The 27,224-nt window shown below is 41.0% G+C and overlaps 6 protein-coding genes across 6 annotated transcripts; all 6 read right to left on the bottom strand.

Moving 5' to 3' along the window:
- Positions 1 to 1,530: 1,530 nt before the first annotated feature.
- Positions 1,531 to 2,803, bottom strand: LOC118412929 (fibropellin-1-like). Its single transcript, XM_035815986.1, has 4 exons — positions 2,671 to 2,803; positions 2,353 to 2,466; positions 1,991 to 2,068; positions 1,531 to 1,735 (listed from the first exon to the last, which is right to left on the bottom strand). Exons 1-4 carry the CDS (start codon positions 2,801 to 2,803, stop codon positions 1,623 to 1,625), a joined length of 438 nt encoding a protein of 145 aa, XP_035671879.1. The 3' UTR covers positions 1,531 to 1,622.
- A 947-nt stretch (positions 2,804 to 3,750) lies between these two features.
- LOC118412928 (fibropellin-3-like) lies at positions 3,751 to 5,403 on the bottom strand. Its single transcript, XM_035815985.1, has 5 exons — positions 5,076 to 5,403; positions 4,790 to 4,900; positions 4,425 to 4,535; positions 4,059 to 4,169; positions 3,751 to 3,893 (listed from the first exon to the last, which is right to left on the bottom strand). The coding sequence occupies exons 1-5, from the start codon at positions 5,401 to 5,403 to the stop codon at positions 3,751 to 3,753; spliced, it is 804 nt and encodes a 267-aa protein (XP_035671878.1).
- A 4,313-nt stretch (positions 5,404 to 9,716) lies between these two features.
- Positions 9,717 to 10,997, bottom strand: LOC118414673. Its single transcript, XM_035818870.1, has 3 exons — positions 10,851 to 10,997; positions 10,184 to 10,579; positions 9,717 to 9,822 (listed from the first exon to the last, which is right to left on the bottom strand). Exons 1-3 carry the CDS (start codon positions 10,915 to 10,917, stop codon positions 9,794 to 9,796), a joined length of 492 nt encoding a protein of 163 aa, XP_035674763.1. The 5' UTR covers positions 10,918 to 10,997; the 3' UTR covers positions 9,717 to 9,793.
- A 3,825-nt stretch (positions 10,998 to 14,822) lies between these two features.
- LOC118414651 lies at positions 14,823 to 17,860 on the bottom strand. Its single transcript, XM_035818840.1, has 4 exons — positions 17,753 to 17,860; positions 16,292 to 16,699; positions 15,550 to 15,954; positions 14,823 to 14,943 (listed from the first exon to the last, which is right to left on the bottom strand). Exons 1-4 carry the CDS (start codon positions 17,808 to 17,810, stop codon positions 14,900 to 14,902), a joined length of 915 nt encoding a protein of 304 aa, XP_035674733.1. The 5' UTR covers positions 17,811 to 17,860; the 3' UTR covers positions 14,823 to 14,899.
- Positions 17,861 to 19,910: 2,050 nt separating this feature from the next.
- LOC118412927 (neurogenic locus notch homolog protein 1-like) lies at positions 19,911 to 24,185 on the bottom strand. Its single transcript, XM_035815983.1, has 10 exons — positions 23,793 to 24,185; positions 23,489 to 23,599; positions 22,734 to 22,844; positions 22,426 to 22,539; positions 21,999 to 22,229; positions 21,459 to 21,587; positions 20,995 to 21,114; positions 20,642 to 20,755; positions 20,331 to 20,408; positions 19,911 to 20,023 (listed from the first exon to the last, which is right to left on the bottom strand). The coding sequence occupies exons 1-10, from the start codon at positions 24,124 to 24,126 to the stop codon at positions 19,911 to 19,913; spliced, it is 1,455 nt and encodes a 484-aa protein (XP_035671876.1). The 5' UTR covers positions 24,127 to 24,185.
- Positions 24,186 to 25,624: 1,439 nt separating this feature from the next.
- Positions 25,625 to 27,171, bottom strand: LOC118414686 (fibropellin-1-like; the record flags this gene model as incomplete). Its single annotated transcript, XM_035818886.1, has 5 exons — positions 25,625 to 25,831; positions 25,951 to 26,028; positions 26,544 to 26,654; positions 26,860 to 26,979; positions 27,057 to 27,171. Coding segments are annotated over 5 exons (537 nt in total), but the record flags the coding sequence as incomplete, so codon positions are not given.
- Positions 27,172 to 27,224: the final 53 nt, after the last annotated feature.

The following is a 27,224-nucleotide window of genomic DNA, read 5'->3' as shown; positions in this document are numbered from 1 at the left end:
AACTTACAAATTAACGTAGCCCTGTTAGATAACTAGCAGAGGTTAGTAATCAGCTTTATTTTCTCCGCTCCGTGCTGTTATGGAGAAACTGAATAGATAAATAAATAAACAAATATGTGCACGTGAGTGTACAAAAGTGTCGCTCTTCAACATCTCAATTGCTTCCAAAATATTACCGGTACGTGTGCCTTTAATCAAATATTTTCACGATTTTCCTACAATTCTATTGTCTTGTGGCATATTACACAATTAGTCTCTATCATTGTATCTCAGACATCACCGACGTTACCTGTAGTAAACTCTCCATGACCCTCCCGCCGCACCAACAAACCCTGACCCCTCACCCTACCTGTGGACACAGTTGAGTTGATAACAGTTCATTCTTCACTCTGGCTCCAAGAGGGCAGAGTCTGTGAAATGAACAGGTGGGGAGCAACTCGTATTTTAGAAGATCCCTTTACTAATGTTAGTTCAAAAAGTGGTTTGATAGCAACAAAATGGGAACTGTCGAAAATTGGCATCCTAAAACTCTTAGCACATTTGAGGAATCTGCTGTATTTACACAAAGTTCTAAAAGACTATGATAATTTTTCTACTTGCTGAAGACTTTGTCTCGCCAACACTCTAACATCGCCGACTTCACCTGAAGTAAACTTCCCATGACGCTGCAGCCGTTTCAACAAACCCTGACCCCTAACCCTACCTCCATCCGCTAGTTGTTATAAACCAGCGCCAGTGAAATAAACAGGTGGGAGCAATGCAGACAATTTCAATCTCTTCAACCTTTCCGGATTCCCCTGTGCGAGATTATAATCCCAATCTCCCTTTGATTCCAATCTCTCCTGTGACATTATATATCACCATCACGCTAATACGACATCACCAACGATAACTGAACTAAACTTTCCATGACCCTCCCGCCGTCCCGACAAACCCTGACCTCCTGACCCTACCTGTGGACATACCTACCAAGAATAGCTCCCTCCATCCGCTAGTTGTTATGGCCTATCGTCAGTTCAATAAACAGGTGGGAGCAATCCAGACAGATATGTCAGAGAAGATTGGCAACACATTACTGTCCTTATTTTTTAAATAGAAACCCATACAAAATTGGTAATGTCCTTTGAAATTCGACGACAAATGCAAAGGCAAACTTTTTCAAGAACCCTGTCACTGTTCAAACAAACCCAGACCCCCCAACCCCCATCATTGTCACACATACGTCAGGACCCTATATTGTCACTTCTATATTTGCAATTTACGTCGGTCTACAATTCTTTGAGCCCGCTAAGCTCTATTTAGCTAAAATAGCAATTACTGAAGAAAATAAAACCCCAAAGCATATTATTGGATTAATTTCATTTAGTTTATCTAGCCTATCTGTTTCTCTGTCTCTGTTGTAATCAACCGCGGTGACTTATTTAATAATGCAAAATTGTTTTCCATGACAAGCAATCAGGGTATAATTTTTTCGAGCTTACATGTTTATAAATCATTTGGTACAAAGGTCGAAAGAACAGACTGAGCATGTCATTTTTAATCACTTTATTTTCTTCCATCATTGATGAAGATTAAGCTTCGACCGCCATCCTGGTTTAAGTAGAAGACCTTTGACCTCTCGGTCACTCAGGTTTGCACGAGAAGGAGGCCTCGCCTTCCTCGGTGCAGTACATGTCATCTGGACAGGAGGCGCTGCTGCACTCGTAGGAAACCATTCGTTTGACGGAAGCAAGATCTATAGATGTATGCAAAATTAGCAATTTTGTGCGTTTGGCACAATTGATGAGGACATTTTGCTAAAAGGGCCTGTATCAGTCAAACATTTCTTTTCTTTATCAAAAATGTTTTCATGAAATTCTAGTCCATCTGTTCAGACTAAATATGTCATATCCGATAGTAAATGATCAAATAAAATGCCAAGATATTTTTCCATCGATATATCTTATACAATGTAAGATTAGTAGTTATACTAAAGCAGAAGTTTACTCACCGTTGCAGTGGAAATAGAAGGTGTGATCCTCGCAGGTCCAGCCGAACGGACATGGGTCTGGGGAACACCAGCTTGGTGCTATAAAAACAGATAAGAGTTTCATGATCAGATGCGACGTACCGAAGCTCTACGTATACACGCAGTAGATTTTTATATCTTGTATAGTTTTGTTGCTTCCCCATCTTTTATATATTTATTTTTAAAGATTTGGAAGTTTTTGCCAGTCGAAATCTTATCTTTGGGTCAATATAAATGCTTTTAGTTAGTAGGTCAGTCAGTAAACCCTTTAGGCCTCATGTATAAGACTTGGATGTTTTAATAGAATCTATTGGTTCTGGCCTAAGAAGGACAAGCTCACAAACCAGTTTCACAGTTCACGCCCAGGAATCCGTTGAGGCAGCGACAGATGTAGGAGTTGATGCCGTCATCACAGGTTCCGCCATTTTGGCACGGATTGGAGGCGCACTCGTCAATGTCTGTGCAAATGGTTACAGATTAAGGTCTTTCTGAAAATATTAGTTATTTCAAAGACACATCAGACTTTAATGTTGAAGCAATCGATATACGTAACTTCAAGCCCAATGTATTTCAACTAGACATGTTGAGCACCAAGGCTAGAAAATCAGCCTTATCAGGAAAACTGTAACATCCTCGCATACTTGTCAGTCTAAAGTACTCACTTATTTCACACGTCCTTCCCTCGAACCCATCAGGGCAGTCGCAGAAGGTGCTGGAGCCGTTGAAGCAGGAGGTGCAGTTTCCGCCGTTCTGGCACACGTTCGGCTCACAGGGTTTGGCAGCTGATGAAATCATCAAATGATACGTAAAAAGAACATGTGAAGGACAATTTTGCCAATTGCAGAATTGATATCCTCTCTGGTAGATCTAGTCTGTGAGCAAGTTTCTTTTGTTGCCTGTTCATGGCTATTCATGTTTGAGGCCCATCGTAGATTTTCGTTTTATATCTTTGGTATTTTCAAAACTGCGCCATTCGCGCCATATTTCATAATGAATCTTATTCATTTTGAATCGGACATGAAAAAACACTAATTATGCCTTTATTAATTAAAAGAAAATAGATAAAAAAAGATTTACCAGACTCGCAAATGTAGTTGTGTTGTTCCGAGCAGAAAACTGTCTTAGCCCTGAAGTTGTCGGAGCTGTCCAGGAGAACACACAGGTCCATAGGAGAGGACGGCTCTTCTGCTGACCACTGAAGGGAACCTAGAATAAACGCAAACCCATTTACAGGAACCTGGCAGAAACGGAAACGTGTTTACAGACCGCGAATGAACTATTTAATGCTTAACATAATAGTACAAAATTTAATGTGCATGAATATAACAACAATAATACTAATACTACATGTAGAAAATGAAGCAAAAGTAAAATACAACAACAGCACACTTATTATCGTCATACCTGAACTAGAGGATCCATCACTGTAGTAGACAGGTAATGGGGCACTTCTCATAGCCAGCCAGTTGGAAACACCATTCGTGGCTTCGATCTTTTCAGCGAGAAAACGCTGCAGTTTGTCGTCTTTCACGTCCACCAAGCGGCCGCCATTGGTGCTGCAGGCTTCTGTCGCCTCACGATGTGATACAGCCACGGCTGAGAACTCGTAGCATTCTCCGGCAAGAGGCCCTAAGATTTCAAAACGACTGAAACCAGATTGCATATACACATCTGAAGGTAAAAATCAATGTATTTCTTTTTATCATAATATAAGATTTTTATAAGCTCGAGCATTGGCGGGGCTAAAATCTTGAAGAACAAAATGTAATACCAGTTTCACAGTTCTTGCCCGTCTTGTCTTGCGGACAGACACAGCTGTAGCCGTCCACTTGATCCAGGCAGGTTCCTCCCAACCAGCAAGGGTTGCTCGCGCACTCGTCGACTTCTGTAACACCCGCAAAAGGGCAATTGTGTTGTCAAATCACATCGTTTGCATGTTCTTATTCAGAGCGACGATACCTTGCAAATGCTGACATTATTCGATAACTTTGTTGCAGGGTATTGTTTAAGTGATCGCTTTTATTGACAAATGTAGTTTTACGACACAAACCTTGATCACAGTTCATCCCTTCCCAGCCGTTCTCACAGCTACAGGTGTAGTTTGTATAGCCGTCTTTGCAGGTTCCATGAGCACAAGGGGAGGACGAGCAGTCGTCTACATCTGGAAAAGAAGAAAGAAATGCCCCATCAAGATTAATGGACGAAAGCTAGGAAAAGCCAGTACCATTTCATATAGCGGTTTCGTTACATCTGCTTGGTGAAGGTACGCTGTTTTCAACATTTTTGAAATTGATGGCATGAGTAATCTACATAATCTTAAGGAATATTTGGACAGTTATACTGCAGTTGGGATGAAATAGTAAATAAAATATTGAGCTCTTGGTTTTTATTCACGTGGCAAAAGTTACACACTAACCCTGATCACAGTTTGTCCCTTCCCAGCCGTTCTCACAGCTACAGGTGTAGCTCGCCAAACCGTCCGTACATGTTCCATGGACACAATGGGAGGACGTGCATTCATTAATGTCTAGGAAGAGAAATTCAACCTACTTAGTCAATTAAATATTTGTTTATAAACCATATCCAGATCACTGACAAAACTCCTTCCAAAGGCTTTTAAAATCTTTTTTATTCTTTTGGATCCACCACCATACTTTAAACAGAATTTACGACTCAGTTTATTTTCTTGCCACTGAGTCATAACAAATGCAAATATGATGATTAAACAGAGTTACTTACTTAAAGTTCGATTGCAAAAGAGAATGACATAACACTACAAACCCTGATCACAGTCTGTCCCTTTCCAGCCGTTCTCACAGCTACAGGTGTAGCTCCCCACTCCATCCGTACAGGTTCCATGTGTGCATGGGGAGGACGCGCAGTTATCAAAGTCTGGAAGTACATGTAGGATAAGCGTCACGCAATAATGCGTTACAATCATTGTGCACTTTAAATTTAGCTGCTAGGTCACAGTCATGTTTCAATATCCATAGCCTCAATTACTTTCGATGCTTTGCCTGTATTTGTTAAACCTTAATCAACCCGCAATGACAGCTATGCCCCTTACCTGCACACAGGGCGTACTTGTTGTTGTAGTTTGCTCCTGGCAGGCCGTGGCTCTGAGTCTCATAGTCCACTCCCCAGGCGCTGTCATCACTCCAAATGCCAGGCATGTACACAAAGGTGTCATCAAGGGACTGACATTGCGGAGGGTTAGTACTACCACACATGTTTGCCGAGAGGACCTGGTTTGTACTATAGCAGCTGCCACCGCCGTGGTCATACCTGATGCAGCCCGAGGTCCAGTAGCTGGTACACCCGTCTCCACCTGAGAAGTAGCACGGATACCTCATCCCTGCCGCTTCACACGTGGCCTTGACCTTGTAGTTAATCATCGATCCAACGGTGCGTATTTTGTAAAAGTTCCATCCATCGACAGTGGTCAGGTACACTTTTTGACCTTGAAGATAAAAGGTGTACTATGTTCCTTTGCTGGATATGCTCGATATCTCAAATGGCTTACCTTAGAAATAGAGTCCCTCATCGTGTGTTAACAGTCACTCCATAAATATCAAATTGATCCTCGCTAAGAATCAACGCTCGATTCACACTTAGAGCACGTTAAAGAATCCACCACACTTATCGACCAAAAAACTCAATCCCGACATCAAACCTTATAACCCATAACCCACAGTTTGTACTTACATGTACAACAAGAGTTCGGAGACCTCATACCTCCATGAAATATTGTGATTATGAAAAGGACTTGCACATCTGTATAATGTATGCCTGGTTCTTAAACTCAATTACACATGTTACACAGGTCACAACCGACAATACAATTATTTAGTACATGTACATAGAATAATGACACTTTCACATTCATTCTGCAAATTAAGGAGTTGTTTGTATAATTGGTATCTGCTAATCTTCAACCTGCCACAAATTAATTTAAACATGTTACGTGTAATTGAGTCCTATAATGGAAAACACTATGAATATAGATTTTCCTCATTAAGTATGCAAATTGGGCTGAAATTTGCATGCTTTGCGTTTCAATGTATACATCTCTCCCAAAGATACCTGCATGCTAAATCATGGAAAACCGTCGTTCCTATGTTCCGTTATGCCCCTTGGAAGATTTTGACCAGAATGACCCTGTACGACCAGGGCAAACTGCAGAGCAAAACATACATCATTTGTTCCTTACATCACAAGCTATCTGTCAACAACAAATCAAGATCATAGCATGTCTAGGTCAAAAGATACGAAGAATCGAAGTTTGCTACAGTACCAAGGTCGCACACCAGGAGGCCTAAAATGAACCTCGACCTTTGTCTTCCTAACCCCTACCCACATATGAAATATCATCACAATCCATCCAGAGGTTCTAGAGCTATGGTGACCACAATATCAGGACACACAAACAGGCACACCAAAAACTATACCTCCGTTTTTCATGGAGGTAAACATGGCGTATTAATTAGGGCGATTAATCGGTTATCCTAAACAAACGAAAAACAAACATGCAAGCAAGCAAGAAAAATAACTACATTGTTTGATCTCTAAACTAGAGTTCCACGACCCCATACCTTCGCCAAATAAGTCTATCTTTTACAGCTGCTGTATTATTTGTGTTCGTAATCAATTATGTAAATAATGTTCTCATTTGCATAAATTATGTAACTTGATCATCTCCTCCACCAAATAGACGAACGTAATCTATGTTTAGAAAGAAGGCTTTTATCGCATTTTCTGATAATTTATGCAAATTAGGACCTCATTTGCATGATTAATGTTCAACGATTTTCACCTGTACATAACTTCCAATTGCTATAAGTAAGAAGTTCCCGTCATTTACCACAATGACTTTATAGCATTTTCTCATTAATTATGCAAATTAGGTATTTATTTTGCATTATAAATATCTATCAATAGTCTTCTCTTTCTCAGTTACAAATGTCACATGTTGCAATGGTCCTATAATTGAAATGAGCGTGTTGAGACAATTTCCTAATTAATTATGCAAATTAGATTTCAATTTGCATAGTCAATATGTAATTATATGAGGCATCACTTAAGCTATCTACATACGAAAAATCATGACAATCCGTCAATCCCTTCTTGAGTTATTCCCTTTCAAAGTCCGACACAAAACCTGCCCTGCAGTTCCAAAACAAGCCGTTAGGGGGCCAAACCTATACCACTTACTCTCGACATCAAGAGCTATGCACTACTTAAAAATAATTGCCGCAGCATGTCCAAAACTCGAAATATCAAACTAGGAAGTTCCGCTGCAGTACCGCAACAGGCCGCTAGGAGGCCCAGAATCTAATCGTTTTTAGGTCTTAACAAGACCTACCAACATACCGAATATCAAGACAATCCATCCAGGCGTTCTTGAGTTATGATGGTCTTCTACAGACAAACAAACATACACACGCTATCCAAAATATAACCTTCTCGGCGAAGGTAACAAATAGAAACCGTTAGTCATTATAGTCAAATAAGAGGTCTTTGTATAATTAATGAGAACTTTCTATCATGGCACTTTTTTAATCTGTTATTGACTAGGATATAAAATGATATTGATATTTCTTTTGTAGACAGATTCTGACTTCAGGACAAAGTAGGGCAGACTTGGGCCTCTTAACATTTAACTTGAGAACTGCAGGGGTGTTTTGCTAACTTTAACTATTTCAAAGAGGATAGCTAACGAAAGCAAAGTCGGATTTTCATAATTTTAGGTAAGCAGGTAGCTTGAGCAATGATGTACACAATTATATACATTATATGCAAATGATGACTTATTGTGCATCGCAAATTTTAAAAAAATCTATAATTTTCAGTGCTTTCCGTGGCTGAATTTAAACAACTGTAATATATGCAATTAATGGAGACGTAATTCAAACAGATACCAAACACCCCAAATAAAGGAACGGATTTTCGTACTTCATGCATGAAATGGCAAAACTGCTTTTAATAAATGATAGGAATGTGTATTTACATGTAAAGTAACAAATGATATTAAACATTCCATATCCACCTTGTGACGATTCCGGCCAGGTGATCACAGCCCCGACGAAGAGCAGAAAGTTCCACATCTTTACCATATGCTGAGTCGAGTCCAGACTCTGTAATGTGTGAAGCTTTTTCTGTGCGCGGCAATTTATACATTGCACCAAGGCCATGGGAACCACACAGCTGACCGGTAGGGACGCGCGCTATTAATATCTATGATGACGGATGTTTTGATATTGTGTGAACCTTGTCATGACTGATTGCTGAAAAATTATACAGTCAATAATAACTACGTCGCATCAACGCTGTGCACCCTTCAATTAACCCATCTTGCAATATCCATGCATGATCAGTTGTAGTTTCCGGCAAGTTGTACCCGTGCGTAATTATATGTGTCCTTGTCTGCTCCTGCATATCATATGTGTCTAATTGGCTGTATTTAAATTGTGAAGTCTGTTGACACAAAGCGATAATATGTTGATGGTGACGTTTTGTTTAATTTGGATTAAAACGGGTGACTGTATTACTGTAGTAGTCATGTAAAATTGTTGACGTAAACTTTTTGCCACGGTCCTCAAGTGGAAGAAATAAGAACTGATATTCATGGCAAGTGGCAAACAAATGAGATTTCATCAAAGTCATTTGGGGATTTGATTTGGGGACTTAAGAGCCTGGCGAGCAGCTGCCACTTTTACTCATCATGGAGATTCTTATGTAGATCGTTGTCGTCAGCGTCCAAGCATTACTATCAAATATTACCTTTCCATGACCCTGCCTCTGTTTCAACAAAATCCTGACCCTTAACCCGGCCTGTTGACGCACGTACACGCTGGTATCTTTGTATCACCAACACTCATCACCAACGTTACCTAAAGTAACTTTCTATGACCCTCCCGCCGTCTTTCCTTAATGTTTATGAAGGGACTGAAACTTGGCGTTCTTTTCTTCATGCCAAATATAGGTATACTTAACATCTAAAATGTAAAGGATACCTGCATCTTAACGTTTTATCGTTGCCTTCAGTCGCGAAGAGCTTGGCAAACGGTCGCAAAAAGTTTACTCAAGGTACAACGCCTTGTTGGTGATGATCCCCTAGTTACTTTTTTTATATCGATCTCTGTGTTAGTCAGCACTCAAGCTACACTTATGTTACCTTTCCATGACCTTGCCACCGTACCAACAAATCCTGACCCATGACCCTGCTTGTAGACACACGTACTTCATAGGCTGATAACAGTTCACTTGCCTGAAATGGGCAGGTGCCACTGAGCAACTCTGCAATGGTATTTTGGAAGACTTACTCATTTTGATAAAGGAAAGGGAATGAAAGGATTGCAATACTTCTAAAGTGCATTTTAAAACAACCGTCCATCTTCTTGATATCTCTAAATTCCCTGTTTTTTTCTAAAACAATTGATGTAGATTACCCCACGGACTAAGGTGAACTAGTCATACATTTATGCTATTACAACTTCATTGTCCCTGGATATCATAAGGCGATTCGTGTTTTTTGACCGAACTTTAAACAATCGTCTTTTACATCTTAACATAACGTGCAAAAGGAACCATATTTGAAGTGTGCGTAAATTGTAGCTATCTTTGTGTCAACAATCCTTGACCTACCCTGTTAGTATTAATAGTAATGTCATATAATGTCACATCAACAAAAAAACGAGGCAAGCAGTATGGAGTTGTAAATTTTATTCACTGCAGAACTAGTAGTCAACTGCGTCATGCTTTCCAGGTTGCGTTTACGCTTCATCTTCAGCCTGTGATGACGTCTTGGGATCGCACTGTGATAGGATCAACAACCAGATGGTGAGATTCAACTTTAATACGTGCCGTTCCTCGCATAGAAAATACATGAAAAAGCTGACAATCTTAACTTGATCGAATGCTCGACGAAAGAAAGAAAGTTGAATAACATGGTATCATGTACACATATCAAAATAATCATGTTACTTTGACAATAGCTAAAACGTCTAGATCTTTCGTTCATGTGTTTAAAGATCAGTAGTTATTTGACCAAAAGACTATTTGCTTTTAACGCAGATATTGCGTTTAGCAACAATTTTATAGTCCACAGTCAGTATTAGGATGCCCAAGACTTGTTCTCTTATAACTTTACACTGAGAGTCTGCAAACGTCACTTACCTGCACACAGGGCGTACATGTTGTAATAGCCAGATCCGTACAGAGCAGATTGGCCACTGTCGTAGTCCAAGCCCAGGGCATTATTCCCGATCCAGTTTGGGTAGTACACAAAGGTGTTATCAAGGGGCTGGCAGCGCCAAGCTTGCATGTTTCCGCACAGGCTATGCGAGAGGGCCATGAAAGTATGGCAGAAATGGCCACCGCCATCGTCAACCCTGATGCAGCCGCCTCCCCAGTAAGTACTAGAAGTGCAGGAGCCTGTTCCCGTCCAGAAGCAGGGGTACCTCATCCCCGCCGCCTCACACGTGGCCATCACGTTCTGATTGGTCATCGCACCAACCGCGGGAACTTTGAAGAAATCCCAGCCTCCTACCGTGGTCAGGTACACATTGTCAGCTATGGAATCAAACAAAGAGTTGTGATCACTGTCTCTACATCTATATATTTTAAAACATTTAACGTTCCGAGGGAGTACTGAAACATACCTTCATTCTCCCAACTCGTAAATTAAAACCGTCAAATACAAACTTCGCAAACACAGAACTAAGAAGTAGTATATGCTTCGTTTAATTTGGAGTATCATTTGACAGCAATAACAATATATGTCACTCCCATATCTGTGATATGTCGTGTAATTCGAAATCTACAATTAACATCGTATAGTCACCTTGAGCTGATGCTGGCCAGGCGACTACAGCCGCGATGATCAGAAGGAACTTCCACATCTTTACCATGTGATGAGGTGAGTTCAAACTCTAAGGTGTGAGGCTTGTTCTGTGCGCGACAATTTATACTGTACATCAAGGCCATGGGAACCACACCGCTGGACGGACGCTATTCATATATCTGATGACGGACGTCATGACATTGCGTGAACTTAGTCGCGGGCGCGCGGCTGATTGGTGTAAAATGAAGCGGAAAGATAAAATAACCAATGATGTCTACGTCACAACAACCCTGGTTCCACATTCACACCACCTCATCACCTCCAAGTAGTTGTAACATGCGTTAGTGTGTGTGTGTGTGTGTGTTCCTCTACCACTGTGTGTGCGTGTGTGTGTATGTGTGTGTGTGTGTTAGCCTCTACCAGGCTCCGCGGATAACAGGCCAGTAGCAATTTTTCAAAGAAAAGTAGTAGTATATTCAAGGGGAGTCAGTCCGGCTAGAGTAAATCCGGCTAGAGCCAGAGGAGTCAGACCCACGCTACCTGGCCCGTGAAACACATACACATATTACATACATCGGATTCTATACACATACATCATATGTACAGGACAAATTGTGCTCACAGGAAATTATGCAAACAGCTGAGGGACGACCTGATGACTGCAGGCCTAGACTTAACCACCTCCTGGGACCTAGCCTACAACAGACCTACGTGGAAAACCATTTGTTGAGGCGCTACGTATACGCTCGTTCCCGGAGCATGCAGACATGAGTGAGGGAGTGAACGTTTAAGTCATCGCTGGTGAAGGCGCAACACTTCGATTCTTCCATCTTTGTTTTATTTATTTAGCTAGTTATGTTACCTTCCAATGACCCTATCTTTTCTCTAACAAACCCTGAACCCCTCACCCTGCCTGCAGACAAACGACCCCAGAATAGCTCATTTCATCGACCTGTTGTTGTGAACTGAACAGGTGGAAGCAATCAAGGGGAGGGGCAAGTTACAGCCCTGGACAGCGGAGTTTGTGTTACACAGACTATGTCTCTGTTTTCTTTGACCACGTTGCATCATTAATAACGATTTTCTTTCGTTACATTAAAATCAATATTTCAATAAATACTCACTCACACACACCCGCACAAATTAGTACACATATACTAACACAAATTATCATATAGCCAGGCGCCGCGGACCAATCAGAAGGCCCCGCTCCACGTTGGTTACGACGCCGTAACACTTCGATTCCGGCCAGGCAGGTGCAAATTAACACCAGTGGTGTTAATTCATTTTGAATTAACACCGGTGCGGGTGTTAATTCATTTTGACCAATCAAAAAGAACGAAATAAAGGTATATGCAGGCATTGGCCAATAAAAAGGAGCAAAACATATGCCGGAGCAGACTGCAAGGGGGAATGGCTCCTTCTGTTAACATTGATAATGAGTTTTGTTTTTCTAAAAAGCCTGCAATGTTTCGAATATTTTCTGTGGAAATTTTGGTTTCAAAATGCAATCTGTAATCTCCTTACATATGTATGTACCAAATGTGAACTTTCAGAAATTCGACAAAGGAATTCACACGTATAGTACCAAGGGATCTATGCGTCATACAGGACTTTGCAAGTTTGGGTAGGCTATATGATAATAACTTTAATGCCCACCCTTATCCTCTGTGTATATGGTGAGATAATCCCTTGTCAGGTGCGATAACCACCTCATAAACCACCTCGTTCGCTACGCTCACTCGGTGGTTTATTCGGTGGTTATCGCACCTGACCAGGGATTATCTCACCTACGCTCACTCGGTGGTTTATTCGGTGGTTATCGCACCTGACCAGGGATTATCTCACCATATACACCTCGGGCCGGGGCATTAACCCTTTATTATCATATAGCCAGATGAAGTTGACCAATCAGAGGACCCCATTTCCTATGGGTTATCAGGCCGTAACCTCAAAAGTGTGCGGTCATTAGAATAACCGCACCCTTTTTGGATTACACCATTATAGAGGGGACAGGACGCTAATACTAGGGTAAGATTTATCGATTATATCTATTAAACAGCGTATTGTACTTCATTTCAAACAATTTATGTTAAAACGCAACACAATTAAAAATGTATAAATGATATTTAAACAGAAAAAGATTAAACAGGATTTTCAACACCCCCACTAAACAAACCCGATGGTCAAATTTGGCCCAAAATTTCCAGACTTCCATTTGGCGTATTAAAACACGAATTCTGTTGTACGATCCCACGTAACCCTGCCGCTGTTCCAACAAACACTGCCCCTCTCACCCTTACTATTGTCGAAAGTACTTAGGAGCCTATATTGCCTCACATACTTATTAGGAGTACGTGTTGGTCCAGTGTACTGTGTCCAAGTCCAGTGTACTGTGTTATAACATACTGTAAACTATCCATTGTTATGAAAGACAATGTCTCGACTGTAAATAATAACTTGTTGTTTTGTATCCATCTACATGTATCATAGATAATTCATGGCAATCGTGGAAATCATGTGGTGTATAGGGGTTATACATAATAGCCTGTATACATGAGAGGAAGGCTTGTGTGAGCGAAGAGTCTTCCTTGTGCGATACCTATGATAGCTAAGATACTACTTTTGTAGTCTCAACCTCCTTGAGATTGTCAAATGTATCATTACCATTACCCATGTGATAGAAGACACATGTACTTTTTACCACCACCTGTGCAATAACTGTACTTTGTAGACATACTTGTTTCAACTTCCCTGTGCTGGTCTAATGTACTCTTACTCGTGCGAGAGGAGACACATGTACTTTTTATCCCTACTTGTGCAATAGTTGTAGACTGTAGAAATACTGGTCCTATTGTGCATGTACCCTAACGATAGTGGGCACGAGTACTATGTATTACTCCCTATATAGTAGCTTAAATACTATTTACTATTTGTTCTTAAGAATAAAGCTTTGAAAAAAAAAAAATTACAATGTTAGAGTTTGGCCACTGTTATGGCCACGGCCATTGTTAGTATGCGCATACGCCTGTATGAATTTATTAAAAAGGAGGTCAACATCTCGAGTGCTTCGTAGATATTTAGGGTTGTTTTTTTTTAATCAGTCTAAATCTAACCACCTAAAGTCATATTGCTAACATTGGTTTGAATTGTCTCAGACATCATCAAAATTACCTGAAGTAAACTTACCATGATCGTCCCAACAATGACTCCCTAACCCTGACTGCATGTACTTCACGTGTGTAATAGTGTAGCATAGCACCTTGTATTAGCCTTAGAATAAGTTGCCAAAATCTACGTTGTCCAGCAACGCCTGTCAAATTTCAATAACCCTGCTGATATTCCAACAAACCATGACCTAGACCCAACCTGTGGTCAGTGTCCGAATTTAACACCTGCAAATTCCTAGCTTATTTCCTACCAGTGCTACTACAGACGATTACGATAAAAATGAGAATATTAATTAACACCATATTGATTTACTTACTTAAACTGTTCAGTTGTGTGATGGGTGATTTCTTTATCTCTTTTGACTCCCTGACATCTTTGTATCACCAGCACTCAAACATCACCGACTTTACCTGAAATAAACTTTCCATGACCCCCCCCCCGCCGTTCCGACGAACCCTGACCCCTCACCCTACCTGTACAGCTGTAGACACACGTACCCAGAATAGTTCACTCCATCCGCTTGTTTTTATGAGGCAGCGTCTGTGAAGATTACACATGAGAGCAATCTATAGAATTCTGTCATAGACGATTGACTAAAGACTACTGCCCAAAATTCAAGATATCCAAGAAGACCCATCCATGTCTTTTACTATCCTATGCACACACACACACACACACGCGCGCGCACACACGTACACACCCTCCACACACACACATACACACTCACATACCTACCCTGTTGGCATAATGATACGTCATATATGATTAGTGACAGCAACAACAAAAACAAGACAAGCAGTATGGAGCTGTAGATTTTATTCACTGCAAAACTAGTAGTTAACAGCTTCATGGTTTCCGCTCGAGCTTATGCTCCATCTTCAGCCTGTGATGATGACGTCGGGAATAACTTCTTGCGGATGTACTGCAAGGATCAATCGTTACATCGTTAGATTCGACTTTTTATGACTCCATCGTATATCAATTGTGTAGGACTCCAGGAAGAATAGTGATACTACATGTGTGCATCATTAATGGAGATCCCAATAAAACAAACAAAAAAAATTCATAGTACAATACTAAACTTTCTCCAAACACAAAAGTATACACGGATCAAACTTTTCACGACCAGTGTCGCCTTTTCAAGATCAATACCTTACTGACCAATCACTTCAGAACTTCGTTGAAAATTTGTTCCGCGTACACTTTTGTGTTGAATGTAGTACTATGATTACTACCAACACAGTGGAGCTTTCCAATGTGACAAATTTAACTTATTCGGCAAATTTAACTTAATCGGAAGCTTAAATATCATAGTGTTATGCACACATTTGAAAACAATTATGTTACTTTGGCAATAGCGAAAACACCATGATCTTCCGTCCACATGTTTAAAGATTGTAGTTATTGAAAATAAGACTACCTTTTCGGCAGATATTGCGTTTAGCAGCAATTTAATAATACACAGGGAGTATTGAGATGTCCAAGACTTGTTCTCTCATACCTTTACATCGAGAGTCTGTACTCTTACCTGCACACAGGGCGTACATGTTGTTGTAGTTTGCTCCATGCAGGACTTGGCCAACTTGGACGTTATCGATGGCCATGGCACCATTGCCAGTCCCGTCGGGAAAGTACACAAAGGTGTTTTCAAGGGGCTGGCAGTTCCAAGCTTCCATGTATCCACACAGACTTTTCGAGATAGACAAGAGAGTTGAGAGGCACCCCGACCCTCCGTTCTCGAGAAAAACGATGCAGGGTACGTACGAGTCCCTGTCGCACTGATGACAAAAATCAAGACTACCCGAGCATCCGCACGGATGCCACATGTGCGCAGCCTCACACGTTGCTTTCACGTTGGGATTGGTCATCGCACCAACTGCGGGAACTTTCACGAACTCCAAGCCTCCTAGCGTGGTCAGGTACACCTTTTCGGCTTTGAAATGGAACAGAAAGTGATCATCGTTGTCTCTTCATCTTCATGTGTCAAAACATTTAATCTTATCTATACCGAACTTTTTAGGAACCCCACGGACGGGGAATGTACACGCAACTCTTAATCATGAATTTATTTTTGTATGTTTAGTTATTACGTAATATCAGGCAATTGTGGTTTAATTGTAGTATTTGGCTTTTCACGACATCTAAATGCTGTGGATTTATTGACTACCAATATAATAGATTTATGCTTTGTATGTGACTTTTGATAATAAAACAGCAAGAAAATCATGGATTTGCAAGACCTTTCTGTTTAGTGCAAAAACATCTCTTACCTGCACAAAGAGCGTACATGTTGTTGTAGTTTGCTCCACGCAGCCCCCAGGTGTGATTGTCGTAGTCCAATCCCCAGGCGCTGTCATCACTCTGCCCGCCAGGGATGTACACAAAGGTGTCATCAAGGGACTGGCAGTAATTATAGTTAGTGTCTCCACACAGGTTTGCAGAGAGAACTTCGTGGGTATAACAGCTGACTCCGGTGTCGCCATAGGTGATGCAGTCTTCGGTCCAGTAGGTGGTGCCGTTAGTTACATTTATACACCCAGCAGTACCTGACAGGTAGCAGGGGTACCTCATCCCTTCCGCCTCGCAGGTGGCCTTCACGTTAGCATTGGTCATCGGGCCGGACACACGAATCTTGAAAAACAGACGGTCGTTGACGGTGGTCAGGTACTCACGTTGACCTTCAAGATGAAATTTTTGTACAAGACATTTTAAAATATCTGTCAGGAGATCCCCTCGTCAGACATCAAGTAACACGTACGATCTCTGACATATAAGTACAGAGACATACAATAATCAAATTCATGCTGTAAATAAAGATCCAAGTTAGATAATCTCGTGTTTGATGAAAGCTTCACATAGACACCCGACAAAATTGTTGAAAAGCCATGGTGGATCGAGCTTCACAGTCCGAATATGCGTGGCTTGTACTCATTGTAAAAAAATGTGTTGTTTCAAATAGTATTGTAAACAAATTCAGATCATATTGTAAACGAGTTAAGCTTACAGGGGTAATCGTAAAAGAGGCGTGATATCAGCATTTTTGCAAACCGGTCAATCATAATCTCCAGATGTTCAGCACTGGTTATGTGTGTTTCGGAGGGAGACGTATATTTTTGGAGATGTACACGCTAAAAGGGCATGAACAACGATCTGCCCATACATTTGCAAATATGCTGTGTTGCTGACTTATGACACTAGCGAGAAAGTTCTGTAAAAGTGAATCTAGTTGGACAGTTGTAATGGTTGCACCAATAGTGAAATTGCCAATGTCGTAAGTGGTACCAATCTACAAAACTATTGTCACTTTTACTTCACGAGTGCACTTCAGATCATGAAAACGTCTTTGGTTTATTCTAAAAATTTAGCCACTTTTTTTGCAAATCTTTTATCTTCTTTCGCTCATTATTTTTGTGGTTTGCAGAGGGTGTCATTCATAATATGTACTTATTGTTCCTGTGGCCCAGTGAGTTATTTCAGGCGCTGAGTGGCTTAAGGCACTGTATGCTAGAACTGCTGCTAGAACAATCATTAAGGGATTTGAATGGAAAGTGACGAATGATATCTTGTGTAACTCATGGTGATGGAAATTTAACAGATATCAAACATCCCAAATGAGGAAAGGGTTTGCTTAATTGATACAAACGATGGCAAAAGCACTTATTGATAAATGACATAGTCTAATAGGAGTATTTTACAAAAGTCACAAATGATGTCAGAAATTCTGTACCCACCTTGTGCCGGGTCCGACCAGGTGATCACAGCCACAATGAAGAGCAGAACCTTCCACATCTTTACCAAATGCTGAGGTGAGTCCAGACTCTGTAATGCGTGAAGCTTGTTTTGTGCACGGCAATTTATAATGTACACCAAGGCCATGGGAACCACACAGCTGACCAGTAGGGACGGGCGCAATTAATATTTCTGATGGATGTGTTGACATTGCGTGAACCTAGTTGCGGAAGATTGGTGTTAGACGAAGTGGAAATGTCTCTACTAAGTGGAAATGTGTGTGTATGTGGAGGGGGGGAGGGGGGTTATAGAGGGAGTAGTATGCTCAAGGGGAGACAGCCCGGCCAGAGCCAGAAGAGTCAGTTCGCGACCCACGCCATCCATGACACACATACACATACATTCACAGATTCCACGCACATAAAAGCATATTCGCGCGTTTGGACAATGTCTGAGTGTTGAAAACTTGTTGATGTTGACGAAATGCTACAAATATTGCTCATAAACTTCCAAAGCATCGCTGGCGAAGGCGAAGAACTTCGATTCTTTTACCGATCTATGTGTTATTAAGTGCCTAAGCGATACAAATGTCACCTTTCCATGACCCTATCGCTGCTCTAACAAACCCTGACCTCCTGACCCTGCCTGTGGACACACGACCCTAGAATAGCTCACTTCATCGACATGTTGTTGTGAACTGAACAGGTGGAAGCAAGCCAGACAAGTATGTGTTAGAACGTTCCTAACTGGGCTTCCACTGAGTCTTAAGCAACAGAATACAGTCGTGAATTCAAAAGGCCCAAGACGATATTTACAAGTGTCATATGAATCTTTCAGTCTATCACACATACAAATACATATACATCTACTCAACACTTACTCGATACCAGTTGATATATGGCGTCTTAAGTGCCAAATTATTTTCTAGCCTTTAGTTTAGATAAAACATAATTTAGTGAATAGCCACCGAATGGATCTATATAGTTTACTGTTGGTAGGGAACTAAATGATTTTAAGATACGTTTCTATTAATAATGGGGAAAAAGATAACTCAACTTATCAGACATGTTTATCCATTAATAAACAGATGTTCAAATTATGTAAAATTGTAACTTAGTTTTAAAATATTTCTTTCATTGGCCACAAAAAACTGCTAACATTGATCAGACAAATATCGATTGTTTTGTCGTCCTTCACTCAAACATCACCGCCGTTACCTGCAAACTTTCCTTAACCCTGCCGCTGTTCCAACAAACCCTGACCCCTCACCCTTACTATTGTCACACGTACTTCAGGAGCCCATACAAACACATGTACGCACATTTTACACACCTACTTAACACTAAGTCTGGTTACTCGATATATTAAGTAGATGTAGGGTATTTAAAGCGCCAAATTATTATCTCGCCTTTAGTCTATTAATTAAAAAGAAAATAACGTAGTGTTTAAAGTAGACACCGAATAAATGTCTTACTGTTAGTGAGGAACTAAATATGTTCAAAATAAGTTTATATAATAAAAAGTAAATCAAGTTATAGAGTATACGTAAGGAAGAGATATTCAAAAAGGTGCAGAATTGTAACTTATTTTTGAAACACTTCTTTTATTGGCCTCAAAAAGCTGCCAACATCGATCAGCCAGATATCGATCGTTTTGCCGTCCTTCACTCAAATCACCGACGTTACGTGTAAACTTTCCGTAACCCTGGCGCTGTTCCAACAAACCCTGACCTAACTTGTCGCACGTACATTAGAAGCTTTTATTGCCTCACATACTTATTAGGAGTCTATGCTGGCTAACAGTTCTTTGAGCTAACTAAGAGGGCAGTAACTAAGAGCATAGCAGGAGTTGGAGAAATAAAACCCAAATTATTTCTTTTTGGGGGGGGGGCTACCTTTCTTTTGTTTACAACGTCACACTGCCTAATTCTTTTGCCACGTTAGCTCATTAAGTAACGCAGAACTGTTTTCCATGTTGAATATTTCACGATTTTACGTTTTTATAAATGGTTGGTATAAAAGTCTGGAAAGAACAGACCGAGAAAGTCATCTTTCAAGTGCTTTATTTTCTTCTATCATTGATCAAGATAATGCCTTTAAAGGCTATTGCAATAAGACTTAGGCCGCCAGCCTGGTTCTGAAGAAGACTTTGACCTCTCGCTCACTCAGGTTTGCACGAGAAGGAGGCGTCGCCCTCCTCGGTGCAGTACATGCCGTCTGGACAGGAGGCGCTGCTGCACTGGTAGGAGACCATCCGATTGGCTGAAGCTGGATCTAAGTTCGGATGCAAAATTATCTAGCAAAAGTCTTAAGCTAGTCATTACGACATACCTGAAAGTTTCTGTATCATTCACAAAGTTGTGGTCTGTTAAAAACTGTTTTCATATATCTAGTCTACCTGTAAAGACATCATACAAAATAGAAAAAAGTTTTGAATCAAATCACGATGTAAAGTGCCAATCAGGATGTTTATTTGTTTATTTATCGATGCATCATTTAGGGAAGTTCCTTATCTTATTGACTCAAGGGCAAACCTTACAAAATAATGTTCATCACTATACCAAAATAACAGCTTACTCACCATTGCACAGGAAGTAGAACGTGTGATCCACGCATGTCAAACCTGGCGGACATGGGTCTGGAGAACACCAGTCCGGGGCTAGAACACACAAAATCTGAGTTTCAGGTAAGGTCTGATGAAGTTCTGCTGGCGGCCTTCTCTCTATAGTTTTGTTGCTACACCAAGTTTTGCAAATTATCGAGATGATATCTATACATCTTGCTTTCAGGCTCATAAACATTCTTGTTTTGGTCTCCCGTATAAGATATGGGCGTCTTCCATACAATTTAATGTGTATGGCCTAATGCCAAAAAAAGGACTAGCACACAAACCTGCTTCACAGTGGACGCCCTGGAACGTGCCGATACAGCTGCAGCTGTAGGAGTTGATGCCGTCATGACAACTTCCGCCATTTTGGCACGGATTTGAGGCACACTCGTCGATATCTGTTCAAATGTTTTCATATTTTTTAGCCTTAATTAAAAATATTGTAATTTCAAAGGAACATCAGACTTTTATATTAAAGCAATTAATAGCAAAAACGTAACTCCAAGCCCAAAGTGTTTAATAGTCACTATGATCATCCGGTCTATAGAAAATCAGGGTTATTAAAAAACTTAAACAGCCGTGCATGAGTTATATTCAAATTATATTATATACAGATACAGATGCAGAAATTTCTCACTTATCTCACACGTCCTTCCCTCGAACCCATCAGGACAGTCGCAGAAGGTGCTGGAGTCGTTGAAGCAGGAGGTGCAGTTTCCGCCGTTTTGACACACGTTTGGTTCACAGGGTTTGGCAGCTGAAATCGACATCAAATAGCACCTGATATGTCCCTTTTTATTATCCTAACTATACCTTATACATATCTTACATTATAGGTAGATTGAGACATTGCTTCAGCTCATAACCTATTCAAGATGACGATCTGAAGTCTCTGTCGGCTATATATGATTTTAGAACATTTTCCTCAGTTTTATGCCTTTCCATATGCCGACATGATCCGTGTCGAATTTTATTCCAGCCTTATGTCCCACATGGGATAATGAAGACAAGTATGTGTCGAATCTGACATGGAAAACAAGTGGGTTGCACCGTATCTACATATATAATGTCGTAAGGAAATAGACAAAGTAGATGATTTACCGGACTCGCAGACGTAGTTGTGTTGCTCCGTGCAGAAAGCAGCCTTTGCCATGTAGTTGTTGGAGCTGTCCAGGAGAACACACAGGTCCAAAGGGGAGGAAGGCTCACCTCCCACCCACTGTAGGGAGCCTGCCATAAACGCAAATTTGTTGTTAGACCATCGGCAACCAGGTTATGCAGATCTCTTCCAGCATAAACGACATAGTTTTGTACTAATCTCACTTCCCTTATTCCTTATCATTTTAGGAATAGTTGCTGTCTACCCAGAAGCGAATGAAGCCCAGAAGAGCACCAAAATCAGGGTAGGCAGAACTAGAGAGAACGTACTAAGCCGAGTGTTCATGTGGTGACCCTAACCAAACCAAGACATATCATACCTAACTGTGTATTGGGCCCTAACACACCCTTTGATGCAAGCCGAAGCCATGGACTGGTTGTAGCATTGGAAGAAGCGTTCAAATATACACATATGATGAGAAGCTCCTAATTATGGCACAATCTCATTATCAAATTAGGTCGATATCCCATAATACACCATACCTGCACTAAGAAATCCATCACAGTGACTGTAGAAATCAGACAATGGCGCAGTTCTCATGGCCAGCCAGTTGGAAGCGCGACTGGTGACCGCGATCTTGTCGGCGAGGAAACGCTGCAGTTTGTCGTCTTCCACGTCTACCAAGCGGCCGCCATTGGTACTGCAGGCTTCTGTCGCCTCACGATGTGTTACAGCCACGTTGGAGAACTCGTAGCATTCTCCGGCAAAAGGTCCTAAAATGTAGTAAATTTTAGACAATGTTATTTTAAAATTTGTTCAAACAAACCAATATCATACTTTAAAACCCATGGCCAAAACATGATTTTTATATACACATATAATGGTAAGCCTGGCTGTGTTTTGTTATTATAAACACTCAGTAAAATCTACATTTTGTTAAGCTACAATATTAGAGAATAAAAGTAGTACCGATATCGCAGTTCTTGCCCGTCTTGTCTTTCGGGCAAACACAGCTGTAACCGTCCACGTCATCCAAGCAGGTCCCTCCCAGCCAGCAAGGGTTGCTTGCACACTCGTCGATATCTGTAGCAATCAACACTCAAAAATGTACTTTCATTTTTTAATAGAATTGAATCACATCAAAGCATGCCATTTACATCCTCTTCATTGAAGCGGTAAGACCTTATAAATACTGACATAGTTCCACGAATTTGTTGCAGGGCATTGTTTTAGTGATTGCTTTAGTTCATTTTCGTAATCAATTTTACGACGCTAACCTTGATCACAGTCCGTCCCTTCCCAGCCGTTCTCACAGCTACAGGTGTAACTCCCCTCGCCATCCGTACAGTTACCGTGTACACACGGAGAGGACGCACAGTCGTCAATGTCTGGAGAGAAAAGTAAAACAAATGCCTCATCAAGATCAATGGATAAAAACTTGTAAACAAAATAACATGTTGAGCCCTTTGTAACATCTGCTTTGAAAAGGCGTACTGTTTTTATATCAGAATTGATCTAATGTTAGACGGTTATGCTTCATCTAGTTGGAATGAAATAAGGATCGGGCCTTATGACACCAGATACACCAAGGAACAAGTGGGTCATTAACGGTATCATCATATAGCCTACCCAAACTTGCAAACTAATGTATGACGCATAGATCCCTTAGTACGTTTGAATTCCGTTGTCGAACTCCTGAAGGTTCACATTTGTTCTTTGGTACATACATTTGTAAGGAGATTACAGATTGAATTTTGAAACCAAAATTTACACTGAAAATATTCGGAACATTGTAGTCTTGGCATGTTAAACCTATTCAAACTTTTACTATAGTGTACCCATGATCATTCCTCCTTGCGTGGTCTTATCTTTCCTCTATGTACTAATTGGTTAAAATCCTGAGTATCACTCTTTCTGATTGGTCAGGTTTTAAGATTTTTAACACCCGTTTAACACAGGAAATCTGTGCGTTACGGCGTCATAACCAATATGAAATAGAGCACCATGCATATAGTAGTAATAATACACTTACATTGATCACAGTCCGTCCCTCCCCAGCCGTTCTCACAGCTACAGGTGTAGCTCCCCACTCCGTCCGTACAGTTTCCATGAGCACAAGGGGAGGACGCGCAGTCATCAAGGTCTGCGAGTAGGATACACGTCTTGCAATAATTTGTTACGTCATCATCATCAACTTGTTGCAAGCATTGCGCAAATTGTTTGCTAGCTCAAGGATTTATATATCATGTTGGAATATCAATAACAAAAATTGTATTTTGCTGTCTGAGTGTAAACAGGAATTAACCGATCATTTTCATCACACCTACGCTCCTTACCGGTACACAGAGCGTACATGTTGCTGTAGTCTGCTCCATGTAGTTCCCAGGTGTGAGTGTCGTAGTCCACTCCCCAAGCGCTGCCATCACTCAGCCAGTTAGGGTGGTACGAAAATGTGTCATCAAGGGGCTGGCAGCGCTTAGGGTCAGTATGTCCACACAGGTTTGCTGAGAGGACGCTTGGGGTACGACAGTATATATCGATACCGCCGTCGTCATACGTGATGCAGTCTGAGGTCCAGTGGGCGCCGGGACACCCGTTCCTACCTGAGTAGTGGCAAGGGTACCTCATCCCCGCCGCCTCACACGTGGCCTTCACCTTGAAGTTCGTCATCGATCCAACAGTGGGAATTTTGTAAAATCCCCATCCATCGACAGTGGTCAGGTACACGCGCTGACCTTGTAGATAAAAAAAAAAAGTTTAGTCATGTTCATTTCAAAACAGCTACTAGAAATCACCATGTAAATTTGATAACACCGTATCCCCATGGGTAGCTACATCCGGTTGGTTAATCATTGAGCAAAAACTCCATTCAACACAACATTATCCGCAATCTTCACACTACAGCAGCGAAACCTAGCTGAAGTCATAAGGGAAGGGTCAGTTTACTCTTCATTACGTTGACGAAACTTTTAATCATTCAACCGTTCACTCGTAATATTAAAATATCAGACAACAATCGCGTTAATTCCGTAAAAAAATCCAATAACCCTAGACCTGAAAGAAGCCAGCATTTCCGGATTATCAAATTACTTTCTTTGTACACTGCCCCTCCCCTCTTCTCAACCGTTTCCACACCTCAGATCAATGGTGAACAAAAATCAGTCGAATCCATTGCTAAATGTTATTGCTAAGTGAGTTATTACACACTAGTTAAGTGACAAAGCAAGGATAATAAGAAACCGCACCTTCTGACGAGTCAGGCCAGGCGATCACAGACGCGGAGAAAAGCAGAAACATCCACATCTCTGCATGTGCTAAGGTATATTCCTAATGTGAACCAACCTCTGTGTGCGGCAATTTATACTCTATCCCGAGTGGGAACCACACAGCTGACCGCAGAAAAATTTTGCGCTCTTTCCATGAATTATTGTATTGACCTGTCGCGGGTATATGAAGGGCTAATCAGCAGGGCATTACGTCTATAACGTTGGTGTGTACACATTGTATACGTTTTAATTAAAATTGATTGATTTACGAACCCTGACTTTACGCATGTTACGTAATAGACGACGGAGTTCCTAATCTTACGCTATTGTATTAAAAGCTAATCTGAATGGTGGACAATTTGCATAATGAAGTTCGGGTGGCGCTTGGAAGCTAACAGGTGAAAAGCGATAAGACGCAATGCTTTTTTGATTGGTACTATAAACATGTATAAAGGCCTATCTTTTTTTAATGAACGGCGAATAATGTTATGATATTTACAACAGTCTATCTTGATTAGAGTTTAATTTCCCTCCAAACGGCCAGGTAGTGGAGGACTAGGCCGGTAGGTAGGTAACAAGTGACATGCCTCAAATCATATTTAGTCTGTACACGTTACGTTACAAGTAGACTTGTCCGGAAATTTATTGATGGAAGATTGTAACCACTTCATTCTGGATAGTATACGTGAGTATAGCCGGCGTCAGGCATACCAATTCTAGGCCGGCTTCACTCTTTTGCCAGCTTTTGATACTATCCTAATAATATACTACCGTATCCTAATAATATACTACCGTAAGACCTGCTTGGAGATTAAATACGTCGGTGCAACTATCAGGTATCGAACTTGCGTACACATAAGTAAATCAGTACAAAACTCAGGAAAGATCAGAAACTGTGACTGTCATATTTGAAGCACTTTTATATTTCGCCATCTGTACTCAAATAAGAATTAACATTTGACAGCCAGTTAGGTGCCTGGCGCTTTTTCAGTGACGTCACTCAACCTTGCAGGAGAAGAACGCGGCGCTCTCCTTGGTGCAGTACATGCCATCCGGACAGGAGGCGCTGCTGCACTGGTAAGGTATTTCCCGGACAATGGGAGCAGGATCTGCAAGGAAATATATACCAATATACATACCGGTATATATATACATACTGGTATCTATATACTAGTACCGTGTATTGCATGAATACATATATACATGTAGAAGCAAGAATTGCACTCACCGACGCACTGGAAGGAGGACGTGGAAACCTGGCAGACCCAACCGAACGGACACTGGACCAGGGAGCACCAGTCCACTTCTAATGAAAAATAGGAATGAGAGACAAGAAAGGTTGAGGTGTTGCAATAGTACAGAAATACAATGTCATACTCAGTATTATTTTGTATAAATTATTTAGTTAACAACGCACGCCATCAAAAACATAATGTACATTTCAGCAAGGGTTTGAACATGGTCTGAACAATTCAAACACGAAGTGAAAGGTGAAGGCCCCTAACTTCATTTCCAGACTATGCTTTAGCTTTATACATGGTCAGACGTACGTTTTGTCTCAGGGGACTTCACTTTTGACAAATTGTACAACAACGCGTATGCACAGTTCAAACCATGCATGACACGGCTGATTCTCTTTTATCATAAATAGATTTTCAAGTTATTAACTTTAAATGATATTGTCTTCAATGCGATTATATAGCAACAAGATAGAAAGGTGCAATCAGATCAATCGAGGGCAAAGACAGCTTCCAAATGGCTAAACAATTGCCACTTAGACAAGATATTATTTTGAAAAGGCCACAGTGAGACCACACTGACCTGATTCACAATCGGTTCCTATGACGGTTGGACAGCTGCAGCTGTAGGAGTTGACGCCATCCTGACAAGTTCCGCCATGTTGGCACGGGTTGGAGCCACAGTCGTCAATGTCTGCAAATATCAAAGTTTTAGAGGCATCAAAATGCAACGCTTTCAACTTGTGCATGCTGTTTTAGTGAGGGAAAATTAATAATGTAGATTAAAGTAATGTCAGGAATATACACATATTTTAGTTGTTAATACTACAAGCATTTGAAGCTAACAAGTAGCAGCAAAACACGTTATGAGTGGAAAATGCGAGTCGTAAAATACTCACTGATTTCACAAAACTTTCCTCCAAAACCGTCAGCACACCCGCAGAACGTGGTGGTCTCGTTGAAGCAGGAGGTGCAGTTTCCGCCGTTCTGACACACGTTTGGTTCACAGGGTTTGAGAGCTGGAATCAACTGCGAGTATACCTGATATCCCTTTGTTTCTTTTAGTCCAGAACATAATACAGAATCTTTTACATACCAGAGTGGCAGACGTAGTTGTGTTGCTCCGTACATGGGCCTTTCTTTGCCTTGTAGTTATCAGAGCTGTCCAAAATAAAACACAGGTCGAAAGGGGACAACGGCTCACCGGCTGATCACTGAAGATCACCTGTCATTAGAAAAGTGTCAAATGAAAAAACCATGGCGC

Source organism: Branchiostoma floridae, chromosome 4 (assembly GCF_000003815.2).
Source record: "Branchiostoma floridae strain S238N-H82 chromosome 4, Bfl_VNyyK, whole genome shotgun sequence".
NCBI classification, from domain to species: Eukaryota; Metazoa; Chordata; class Leptocardii; order Amphioxiformes; family Branchiostomatidae; genus Branchiostoma; species Branchiostoma floridae.
The sequence above is the reverse complement of the archived record's forward strand: the minus strand, read 5'-3'. Positions and strand labels throughout refer to the sequence as shown.

What these genes read in the sequence shown, in the direction of transcription:
- LOC118412929 (XM_035815986.1), bottom strand. Translation starts at nt 2,803, where the DNA reads ATGATTTCATCAGCTGCCAAACCCTGTGAGCCGAACGTGTGCCAGAAC. An exon ending in GGGCGTGAACTGTGAAACTG is followed by an intron (nt 2,069 to 2,352) that starts GTTTGTGAGCTT and finishes CTGTTTTTATAG; the next exon opens with CACCAAGCTGGTGTTCCCCA. An exon ending in CTTCTATTTCCACTGCAACG is followed by an intron (nt 1,736 to 1,990) that starts GTGAGTAAACTT and finishes ATACATCTATAG; the next exon opens with ATCTTGCTTCCGTCAAACGA.
- LOC118412928 (XM_035815985.1), bottom strand. Translation starts at nt 5,403, where the DNA reads ATGATTAACTACAAGGTCAAGGCCACGTGTGAAGCGGCAGGGATGAGG. An exon ending in CAAGTACGCCCTGTGTGCAG is followed by an intron (nt 4,901 to 5,075) that starts GTAAGGGGCATA and finishes ATGTACTTCCAG; the next exon opens with ACTTTGATAACTGCGCGTCC. An exon ending in AGGGACAAACTGTGATCAGG is followed by an intron (nt 4,170 to 4,424) that starts GTTAGTGTGTAA and finishes CTTCTTTTCCAG; the next exon opens with ATGTAGACGACTGCTCGTCC.
- LOC118414673 (XM_035818870.1), bottom strand. Translation starts at nt 10,917, where the DNA reads ATGGTAAAGATGTGGAAGTTCCTTCTGATCATCGCGGCTGTAGTCGCC. An exon ending in CTGGCCAGCATCAGCTCAAG is followed by an intron (nt 10,580 to 10,850) that starts GTGACTATACGA and finishes TTGATTCCATAG; the next exon opens with CTGACAATGTGTACCTGACC. An exon ending in CATGTACGCCCTGTGTGCAG is followed by an intron (nt 9,823 to 10,183) that starts GTAAGTGACGTT and finishes ATCCTATCACAG; the next exon opens with TGCGATCCCAAGACGTCATC.
- LOC118414651 (XM_035818840.1), bottom strand. Translation starts at nt 17,810, where the DNA reads ATGTGGAAGGTTCTGCTCTTCATTGTGGCTGTGATCACCTGGTCGGAC. An exon ending in CATGTACGCTCTTTGTGCAG is followed by an intron (nt 15,955 to 16,291) that starts GTAAGAGATGTT and finishes TCCATTTCAAAG; the next exon opens with CCGAAAAGGTGTACCTGACC. An exon ending in CATGTACGCCCTGTGTGCAG is followed by an intron (nt 14,944 to 15,549) that starts GTAAGAGTACAG and finishes TGATCCTTGCAG; the next exon opens with TACATCCGCAAGAAGTTATT.
- LOC118412927 (XM_035815983.1), bottom strand. Translation starts at nt 24,126, where the DNA reads ATGACGAACTTCAAGGTGAAGGCCACGTGTGAGGCGGCGGGGATGAGG. An exon ending in AGGGACGGACTGTGATCAAT is followed by an intron (nt 22,845 to 23,488) that starts GTAAGTGTATTA and finishes TTTTCTCTCCAG; the next exon opens with ACATTGACGACTGTGCGTCC. An exon ending in AGGGACGGACTGTGATCAAG is followed by an intron (nt 22,540 to 22,733) that starts GTTAGCGTCGTA and finishes TGATTGCTACAG; the next exon opens with ATATCGACGAGTGTGCAAGC.